Raw genomic sequence first — 11,326 nt, forward strand, 5'->3', positions numbered from 1 at the left:
TATTTTGATTTCTTGTCCATACAAAAATGTTGGCTGGGTTGCATTGGATTCAGTTTGTATGGAAAAATGAGCAAAAACACTGATTTTTGGTCATTTTCAAAGGCCTCCCATAATGTCCATAGGGGGTCGAGGGGGGTTTATTAAAAAGTTCGATCCTTCCTCTTTCCAATATAGAGTCGGGAGTGGGGGGTAGCCCGACCATGTTTTTCTCCATAAACGATACTTAACCGGCGCGATACTAAACAATCCCCAAAAATAGTATAACAAAATCACTTAAAACCTTTTCAACATAAATATATTAATAGTCAAAAAGCAAACACTGTTCCATGCAATAGATTAAATAGTATTATTATAAAATTATTTTATAAAAAATCCTTACCTACCGGCCCCGCTTGGACAAAAAGTTCCCAAAGTAATGTCTCCGAAACTTTGTCATCGAGACCACCAACATAAATCGTAGCATCTGTAATTGACGTCTAATAAAGTTATATATTTTAGATAAGAGAAAGTAGTTAATTACCTTGATTTCTTTCTGCAATAGGTCCTGCAGCCATTTTTGTGCAGCAGAACAAGTTATGTTTACAAAGCGAGTAAAAAAAAAAGTCGATTGTCGCAATCGATGTTTAATATCTCTTCACAAACAACTATCAAGTAACTAGGCGGTCACATGTGCCACTAAAACTTCGCAAAACTCAACTCATGTACATTATTTTACTAAACACTTATCATATTTTAACTGATACGACTACTTCGAATAAAATTTCAGAGACTGTACGCTTTTGAAACATGATATCAGTAATTGTCAAAATAGTACAACACATCTTGTACTTACACAAACAAATAATGTTAATCCAAAAAAATTGTATCAACAATTTTTTGTATGTATTTGTTGAACGATTTCGGCCTTTTAAACTAGACTAAACTATAATTGATCTTTTGAAAAATAAATATATAACATTTAATAAAGAAAATACTTTTTATTAAAGAAAAAATGGAAATTGTAAATGTGATGTATAAAGAAAATGTATCCTTAATTTTATATTTTGCTTTTGCAGACTCGATATTGGAAAAACCGACGCTACCACTATTGTAAAAAGGAAAATATCAATATTAATAAATATTAATTTGGTAACACTGATTATTGGACAGTTAGTAACTCATTTGTTATGCTTAAATAAATGAATTGAACAATAAGTTAAATGTATAATAAAAGCTATTTTTGTACTATTTTATCTAAAATAAATATGTATAAACGAATTAGTGAAGTGTGAAGTGCAAAGTGCAAAATTAATTTTATATCGAGAAAATACGTACTTCAAATAGTGGTAATTTTCAACTTTAAACACGAATATCTCGAAAACTATAAGCTTCCTGGGGCTATAACTATATATCGAGAGGTCAATTAAGCGTTCACAATTTTCGGCCTGAAATGAAGATATTTTTAATGATTATTTGAAACATGTCAGCTAAATGGTGGTCAAATGCTTCGTGTAAATCTGTATGAATGGCTACTGTGATGAAATAAATGAGTTCTCAGAAGATAAGGGTTAATATTTTCACCTGCTGTTAAAAAGCATATTTTGACACGAGTAGAAGATATTTCAAAAAATAAACTTTCAAAAATATTGGACATTTTGGAAGCTGTTTATTTTATTAAGACTGCATGGGACAAAGTAACGGTGGAAGCAATTAGAAAGCTAGCAGTCGAATAGTTTATTGGTGATACGCGCAGACATTTACAAACGATGGCGAAATGTTGGGTGATATAGTCACGCAGTGTTTAATTTGTGTATTTTTTAAGTGCTTTCTAACCCTCAAAAATAGCGTAAAATTGGGTGTCCTGCGTCTATAATATCTCAAAACAAGTAAGAAACGGCTAAGATCGGGTGCAACTGAGCATTTAATCTTCTTCTTCTTGATTGGCGTAGACACCGCTTACGCGATTATAGCCGAGTTAACAACAGCGCGCCAGTCGTTTCTTCTTTTCGCTACGTGGCGCTAATTACATATTCCAAGTGAAGCCAGTTCTCCACTGGGTCCTTCCAACGGAGTGGAGATCTTCTTCTTCCTCTGCTTCCCCCGGCGGGTACTGCCTCGAATACTTTCAGAGCTGGAGTGTTTTCGTCCAGCATTTAATACTATTGCAAATTATACGAATCAAAACCAGGAAAATACTATAAACGGGTATAATAGAGGATCGGAATTTAAGCAATTTTATGTTACTAGCTGTATTGCTGTGCGTATTGCCTGGGGAAACTCCATATTGCTTATGGAATACAATATATGAAATACTAATTAGTATGTAATTACAATTGGTCTTGAAAGCAATGAACGGTCATATCAGCAGTTTCATTTCAATGAAAATTTCGAAAAGGCAACACATACCATTTCCACATATACCGACGGCAGTTTCATTTCGGTAATATTAAATTAAGTAGAGCGAGTATGGAGTCATGTGTAGAAGATCACGCAAGTGAGGAAAGTTCTCTGATCGCCATTCACTTGGGAGTGGCTAGAAACGATTACTTTACAAATGGCTCAAGCAGCTCACGACTTACGGTCTTTGACCAAGTATCTTCTGGGTAGCCTAAGAACATCCGTTTGAAGGCGAGCTAAAGTGAGAAGGCGAATAATCCCCTGCATAGGGTTGTGCGCTGGGTTTGGAACCCGCCAGATAAAAAAACACACCCAATGAAAATGAACAACCAGCCTCGGATCAGAGACCCCCATTTGATGACGACCATGGCCAACGAAATAAGGACTACGAATTGAGGGCATGCATCTGGAATGTCCCTTAATTGGAAAGGTGCCGCGGCCAAGCTGGTTGATATCCTCGTTAGAGTGAAGGTTGACATCACCGCCGTCCAAGAAATGCGAATTACGGGACAAGGACAGAGACGAGTAGGTCTTTGTGGCATTTTCTACAGTGGCCAACCAAAGGAGCGCAAGATTGGTGTGGGATTCATGGTGGCAGAGAGACTCCGTCGTCGAGTACTATCATTCACTCCGGTGAATGAACGTCTAGCAACAATTCGCATCAAAGCGAGTTTCTTCAACATATCGCTGATTTGCGCCCACGCCCCGACGGATGAGATGGAAGATGTGACCAAAAATTCCTTTTATGAGTGCTTGGAGCGCACTTATGAGAGCTGCCCCCGCCACGATGTCAAAATCCTGCTTGGCGACTTTAGCGCCAGGGTAGGCAAAGATGGTATCTTTGGCACTACGGTCGGTAGATTCAGGTTGAGGCTGATCGACTTCGCCGGGGACCGAAATATGGTTAGCTGGAGTACTAGATTCCACCATAAAGAGATTCATCAAGCTACCTGGCTGTCTCCGGTTCGAAAAACCATCAACCAGATCGATCATGTTGTAATAGACGGACGACACGTATCCAGTGTTTTAGATGTGCGTGCGTTCCGAGGTCCTAACATCCACTCTAACCACTATCTTGTTGCAGAAAAGATTCGCACTCGATTAAAAAATGCACGCCAACAAACACAAGGAAGGTTCGACGTCGAGAAGCTGCAATTACAACAGACAGCCGAACGATTTTCTACTCGGCTTGCACTCCTGCTCTCTGAGAGCACTCGTCAATAATTCGGTATAAGGGAACTGTGGGACGGCATTTCAAACTGCTTGCGTACAGCAGCAACCAAAACCATTGGTTTTCGGAAAGTGCAAACGAACAGCTGGAACGACGAGGAGTTGCCGACAGGGGTAATGTTCGGAAATTCTACGAAAAAGTGCGGCGGCTTACAGAAGTTATCAAGACCGGAGCATAGTCTTGTAGAACCCCCAAAGGTGATCTACTGACCGAAGCTCAGAGCATACTTAAATTATGGAGGGAACACTTCCCCAGGCTGCTGAATGGCAGTGAACGCACAACACCATGCAGAAGTTCGAATAGCAATTACCCGTCTGAAGAACAACAAAGCGGCGGATGATATTGATATCATCGGCCTCAACACCCGCGTCGTTAGTTCTGCTTTCTCCAGACTGGACAAGGAAGCAAAGCAGATGGGTCTGGCAGTGAGCGAGGGCAAGACGAAAGTCGACTTGGCTCGCTCGTCACTGTTGATAGTCATAACTTTGAAGTCGTAGATAATTTCGTCTATCTTGGAACCAGGGTAAACACCACCAACAATGTCAGCCAGGAAATCCAACGCAGGATAACTCTTGCCAACAGGTGTTACTTCGGACTGAGCAAGTAATTGAGAAGCAAAGTCCTCTCTCGACGAACATAAACCAAACTCTATAAGTCACTCATAATTCCCGTCCTGCTATATGGTGCAGAGGCTTGGACGATGACAACAACTGATGAGGCGACGTTGCGAATTTTCGAGAGAAAATTTATGCGAAAGATTTACGGTCCTTTGCGCGTTGGCTGCGGCGAATATCGCATTCGATGGAACGATGAGCTGTTTGAGAAAACACTCCAACTCTGAAAGTATTCGACGCTGTACCCGCCGGGGGAAGGAGAGGAAGGGGAAGACCTCCACTCCGGTGAAAGGACCAGGAGGTGAAGGACCTGGCTACGCTTGGAATATCCAATTGACGCCACGTAGCGAAAAGAAGAAACGACTGGCGCGCTGTTGTTAACTCGGTTATAATCGGGTAAGCGGTGTCTACGCCAATTAAGAAGAACAAGAAGAGCGAGTATCAAGACGGGTGTGGTAAATTATAAAAATAAGGTACATTTTCAAAATAATTTAATACATTTTTCCAAAAAATTAATATTTAGTTTAATATTGTTAATTCGCGGAAAAATTATAGAAAATTTATTGGCGAATGAGCGAAGTCATAAATTTGATATAGTTATGCTATGGACCCCAAACTCAATTTTAATCTTCACACATCTTCCATGGTTTTTAAAGCTAAAGGTGCTCTTGGTTTTGTTAAACGTTGGTCTAAAGAATTTAGAGATCCGCTTGCCACAAATATTCTTTTTACATCTTTGGTGAGGCCTATATTAGGGTATGCTTCCGTGGTATGGAACCCTTGTTATCAAGTTCATTCTGAGAAAACAATTTTTACTTTTTGCCTTAAATCATATGCATTGGGATTCCACTGTAAATCATCCTCCTTACACTAACCGTTTAAAACTTATAAATCTTCCTACACTCGCTAGTCGTATAGAAATGCTTGGTATAATATTTCTTGTAAAACTCATCAATGGGTCGGTCTGTAGCCCATCCTCTTGTCTGATATTAATTTTAACATTCCCTTTTAAAATTTTTTAGAACAAATTTCGAGTTAAACGAACCATTCCGCCGTATATGTCACGATTTCAATTCTCATTCCAGCACATTTGATCTAACAGAGTCACTCTTTACCATTAAAAAAATATTTTATCTACTCTTAACAAGTAGCATTTAAAAATTATAAACTTTAATCTAATTCTTAATTTTGGCTGKTGAAATTTTTGTTTCTGTAGCCGAGCAGCTTAAGATCGCAACGCTTAAACCTCCCTTGCTTTTTATGACTCGGCTAATTCCGCTCGTTCGCGGATTGCGCCCCTCGCGTCGGTTGGCCGGGAGGAGGGTAATCGTTGGGTATTATTATTATTATACAAGCATAAATCAAAATATCATTGCCCATATTAAATTTATTATTTTAATTGGTGTTTAAAATGTATGCTACAATTCTTACATAGTAGTCCGAAAACCTGAATTCTTATTTTTTTTCAAAAATACATTTGTAGGAAGAAATATATTTCTCAAAACATGCGCTACATTAGCTCGAACATACCTTGTCGCAAATGATTATGTTATGATAACAAATGCGCATATGTAGATTGGGCAGTTTCAATGGCTTATAACAGTTAGTATGCAGTAAGCTTTAGCCTGCCGAGATGCCCCATTAGAAAAACGAAAACACTATGCGTAGTATATCACAGTTAGGGTAGTATCATCCCGATTTTATCTATTTATTACCATTATCACCATGCCCAGTTCCCTGGGTTTCATTAAGGTACCTCACATACAGTCACCCATAATATCGAGCAAAATTAGTCGGATGTTCGAAAATCTCGGTAATGGTTATATGATACTAGGTCAAGTTTTAACGCAATTGAATATATTTTAGACACAAAGATAAACTGTTATGAGCAGAAAATTTTCTATAATTTTCCTTGAGATATCCTTATATAATATTTATTAGGGTTAAGTAAGGGCAGTATTACATATACCCCTTTTTTATGCTGAGAATTACTGTTGTCAGGAAAGGATTCTGTCTGAATTTCAATTGTATATCTGACACATTGATCGATATTTTCGGTCAAAAGTCAACTACAAGTACTAGGGTCAATATATTTGATACCTAGTGGCTTGAACAGGTTTTGTTGGATTTGAACATGGCATACTTTAAAGAAATTATTTGTGCAAAATTGTATCGTGTTATATTAATTGCTTCTTGATTTGTGCCCTGGAAATGAAAGAATCAAATAGAATTGAAAATTGTGTTATATGGGAAGTTGGCGTGGTTATTGTCTGGATTGGGCCATTTGCACACTGTAATATAGGATTATGAGAAAGATGTCACTTACCAAATTCTTCGAAATCGGTCTGTCTCCTATAAATCATTAGGGGTAAAATATTATGCCTCTGGCGTAAATCTTAGGATCCAGCACTCAAAAAATGTTAAAACCTCATATAAAAAACGCTTAAGAAATGGTCTAGAAAAATTCCTGTACCACGAACAGTACCCTCATACGGAGAGTGAGGGGGACTATCTTCCAATCTTATCTATTTTTACACTTACGATAAGAGCTCTTATAATATTTGCGCTGTAAAAATCTGGTTGTTATTGTAGTATTAGTACTTTAAGAGATACGTACAACCGTTAGATGATCAAAATATCATACTCTGTAGAAACAGAAACGAAAATTTCATCGCTAACTGTATTCCTTAAAAATGCGTGCCAAGACATCGCATTTATGAAATATGTATTTCAATATAAAAAGATTCTGTGGGTAAACCAGTTGGAAAAGAAATGAGCGCTGTCCTGCAATTCTATGGCTTGATGGTGATTTTTTCATTATTTATATTAGTTTTTTATTGTGTAGAGGCTACTAGCTTTACAGTATTAGCAGTATTTAGAAACATTACTTTTCATTTCTTTTTTATTAGCAAAAGCTGAAGAACCAGTTTGTTTGGCTAGGTTTCCCAAATTGTATATTATATTATGATTATATATATGTATACAATAATTAATTAACAATGTAAATGATCAGTGCGGTTGGTTCAAATTATTGCTATTATTTTTATTATTATCACTAGAAATATTTTTAAATTTTAAAATGAACAAAAGGACAAAAGAAAATTTTAAGGCTACAGTTGCGAAGTTTTGCAAATCGAATGATGTTTGTGTCGCGCATTTGTAACTGGTGTAAAGTCACACGAAAGGAAGAACAGCTGCACCAAATGCGTTTAGGAAGGAATTTACAAAAAAGGAAAGTAAGTTTCAAACAAACCGTAGGAGAACTTAGGACTGATAGTTAATTTAGGAATAGATGAGATATAAGTAATCATTTAGACGAATTTTGTTAGAATAAGTAAATATTCACATCCATTCTCAATTTCCGTTAGAACCCATACATTTAATTGATTTAGGGGTTACTAAATTTAATTGCTTATTAACGGAGGGAACGTAACAAAAAATGAATGAAAGAGTATTATATTAGGTTGTCTTGCTGAGAGCGCGTAGTTCTAGTTTCTAGTCGCATCGGGTCATGCTATACCTTTTTGGAAAGCTCGTCTTTGATTTATTGTCGTTTCGTTTAAGTCGTTCGTGAGTTATTGCGTCGCTAACATGGAGCAAAATAAAGAGCAAATTCGGCATATTTTACAGTACTACTGTACTGTACTCAAGCCGCCAATAAAATTTGTGCAGTTTATGAACCCGATACAGTTTCCATTTCCACCGCACAACGATGGTTTCAACGTTTTCGTTCTGGTGTAGAGGTGGTTGAAGAGGCACCATGCTCCGGAAGGCCTGTCGTAGAAAATTGCGATAAAATCGCTGAACTGGTCGAAAGAGACCGGYATAGTAGCAGCCGTGGCATCGGTCAAGAGCTGGGCATGAGTCATCAAATAAAATTTTATGAACAATTGAAAATTCAATAAAAATATTGCAAAGAAACCCCAACTTGCCATCATCATACCGTCCACTATGCATGCTTGACACAGCTTGAAAGCTCTATGAAAGACTACTTAAATACAGAATCGAAGCAGCTATAACGAAACTGTATGACTATCTCTTAGACAATTCGGCTTTAGACCCGGCAGATACACTATAGGAGCTATAAAAAGCGTCATTGAAAGCGTGGAAGCCGAGCATCGTAGATGGCATAAATACAAAACAAATGTAGCTGGCGACTTTAGATATCCGAAACGCCTTCAACAGCGCTAGATGGTTGGATATTATCGGCGCTCTCGAAAAAAAGCTTTAAGATTCCCGACCATCTGGTAGCCCCAGGCAAGAATAGAGAAAGCTCCAAATATCGACAACAGTCAGTTATTGTCCCTACATGTGTATGTTGTTTAAAATATGCACAGAATCTGTGTGGATATTAGTCATGGCGCTATATATACATATATATTTACTTCATAATAATGAATTTAACTAATTTAAGATGAAATTTAACGATTACTTTGAATTTCCTTCAAGAAACAATTATCTTTTGTAATATTTCGTTATTTATTGAATCTGCTTTTTGTATTAAAAGCCTAACAATAAGTAATAAAATCTTAAATCTATTTAAAAACTAGACAAACTCGAGCAAGTGTTTGAGCTGTTTTGGTGCTACGTTGCTCCTTAGTACGCAAGTATATCTCTTCTTTTAAAGCGGATTTGATCACAGGAATGTACTAAAGCCCTAGCCAAAGGGTTTGGGCATTGTATAAACCTACAAGTAACAAATTCTATCATTTTCACCCATACATACACAGGCAAAAGTTTGTAGAATGACAGAAATTACATTAAGAATGCAATGGAATGAGCGAAAACTCAGGGCAAAAGCCCATGCAGTTCGTTAGGGTTATTACTTTAAGTACGATTTTGTTAATTTTCAAATATATTTCGTTTATTAAAATTCATAGAGATAAAATTTATCTAGTTTTGATTAAAATTTTATTTATTGTACCTAAATATTGGTAAATCTTTTCTATTTTATTAAAAATATTTGAAGAATCTATCTATTTTTGTTTAAATTATTACAAATAGTTTTGTTTAGTATTGTATATTTTATATGTGTGAAAATAGGCCTCTTGGGGAACCTAACACTCAAAAAATATTGCTAACGCGCCTATACTGCAACCTCTTTACTATTTTTAAGTCCTTTCATTTAAATCTCTGTGCCGAAAAATCAACTACTTCGATCATGTGATCTCAGCTGTTGACGACCATATGATTCTTTTGTTACTTGTATGTTTCTACAATGGGTTTGGGATATTTAATTATACTGTCCTCTACCAAGATCTTTATGGATATTTTCATTACGTATGTATCATATGCTAAAGTTGAAGTCAATATATTATTAGCCGTTGGAAGATCTGCTCTATAGAGTTGAGCCTAAAACACTGCCCTATGGTACACCATCCCTTATCTGTCGTTCATGAGATATGAAATCTTTCATTTTTACCATACATTTTCTATTTTCTAAATAATACTCCAATGTTTTATACAATTCTAAAGGTAGAAGTTTGTAGTCTTATATGAAATCCCACAACTTATCAAATGCCTAAGGCCCATCCAGAAACATAGCTGAATAGTACTCTCTGTGTTTAAATGCTCTTCATATCTCGTTAGTAATTCTATTTATTTGCTCTATCGTGCTAAGTTTTTCAAAAAATCGAATTGGTGCGTTGGTATTATATAATATTATTTTCCTGGAGGAAAGGAGACATATTTTTCAAATATTTTAGAAAGACAGGGTAGAGCGCGGATTGGTGTACGGCTGTGTTAAGTCCCAGGCTTGTCTATCAAGATAATACACGACTTGTTCCATGAAATTGGATAGTATCTGAGACTTAGAATTGCACCGAAGGGCGAAGAGAGAACCACAACAGCAATATTTGGTAACTCAATTAGCATTTTTGGGGTAATATTGTCATTGTGGCTTTTTTCTTTTATGATTCTAATAATTACAGAAGGTGAAGCCTTAAAAGATTCGAGCGACGCTTTAGCTGTTTTGGGTAAAAATTGTTTTTTGGGCAATTAAGTTGAAATACGTTTTCTAGATGATTTGCAAAACAATTAGCCTTTTCCTCATCCTCCTCCTCCTTTTCCTCCTTGCAGCCTAATTTCCACCTAAGTCTCGTATAGGCATGTTGGAGTCAATTGGTGGCTTTATGGATTTTTGGGCTTTCCAAAGGGAATTTCGCTGGTTTGAATTCGGGCACAACTTGTTTACATACATTTCGGTGTTGAATTCTTCCTCGCGTTTAAGCACTTTTTTAAATTTACGTATAGGAGATTTCAGTTGAAGCTGAGTGAAAGGGGAGCAATTTATTTGTCCGTCTTGTGTTTTACGCCTTTTTTCATTTACAAGCCTTTCTATTTCACTATTTCTGATTTTTCTGCCTATTTATAACAGTTTGATAAAGTGTCATCCCTTCTAATTAATTAATCCTGAGACCCAATACGCGTGTTTTGCATTAGAAACCTATGACTCAGTGTTCCAAAAAAGTCTTTGAATTGGATATCTGTAATTTTAAATCGAGGTGAGCAGTATATGTAGCTTGTAACTGTGCTGTAGTATGAGGATCTAATGCGTGGTGATTTAATCGTTTTTTAACCAACACTGCTGCTCGACAATGTGCCTTTCCATCTGCGTGGTTTGTAACATAGAATCTAAAACCCGGTATAAAGAAATTGTTTTTATTCGTAAGATGGGTATCTGACAATATCATTCTTTTTCTTCTTCTTAATTGGCGTAGTCCCCACTTACGCGATTATAACAGAGTTAACAACCGCGCGCCAGTCGTTTGTTCATTTCGCTACGTGGCGCCAATTAGATATTCCAAGTGAAGCCAGGTCCTTCTCCATTTGGTCCTTCTAACGGGGTGGAGGTATTCCTCTTCCTCTGTTTCCCCATGACCTAGCCAGCGTAGCCGCTGTCTTTTAATTCGCTCAACTATGTCAATATCGTCGTATATCTCGTACAGCTCATCGTTCCATCGAATGCGATATGGTCGTTCGAACATAAATCTTTTGCTTTTCTCTCGAAAACTCGCAACTTCGACTCATAGCATTCTTCTTCTTCTTAATTGGCRTAGACACCGCTTACGCGATTATAGCCGAGTTAACAACAGCGCGCCAGTCG

At 37.1% G+C, this 11,326-nt stretch overlaps 1 protein-coding gene and 1 long non-coding RNA gene across 3 annotated transcripts in view; one reads left to right on the forward strand and one right to left on the reverse strand.

Annotated features, from left to right (window-relative positions):
* Positions 1-622, reverse strand: part of LOC108972536 (splicing factor 3B subunit 4) — a 27,061-nt gene extending 26,439 nt beyond the window's left edge. The window contains exons 1-2 of one of the 2 annotated variants that reach the window (XM_018939164.1): positions 521-622; positions 380-463 (exon numbers count right to left, since the gene is read on the reverse strand). In XM_018939164.1, the coding sequence (XP_018794709.1) occupies positions 380-463; positions 521-554 (118 nt within the window). In that variant the 5' untranslated portion in view covers positions 555-622. Of the gene's footprint in view, positions 1-379; positions 466-520 lie in introns of those variants that run through there. The other variant, XM_018939166.1, reaches the window with a different exon arrangement.
* Positions 623-1,615: 993 nt separating this feature from the next.
* Positions 1,616-11,326, forward strand: part of LOC108972534 — a 13,661-nt gene continuing 3,950 nt past the window's right edge. The window contains exon 1 of the long non-coding RNA XR_001993638.1: positions 1,616-1,865. This is a non-coding gene — a long non-coding RNA (uncharacterized LOC108972534). The remainder of the gene's footprint in view (positions 1,866-11,326) is intronic.

Source organism: Bactrocera latifrons, unplaced genomic scaffold (genome assembly GCF_001853355.1).
Source record: "Bactrocera latifrons isolate USDA-ARS-PBARC rearing strain unplaced genomic scaffold, ASM185335v1 scaffold_401, whole genome shotgun sequence".
NCBI classification, from domain to species: Eukaryota; Metazoa; Arthropoda; class Insecta; order Diptera; family Tephritidae; genus Bactrocera; species Bactrocera latifrons.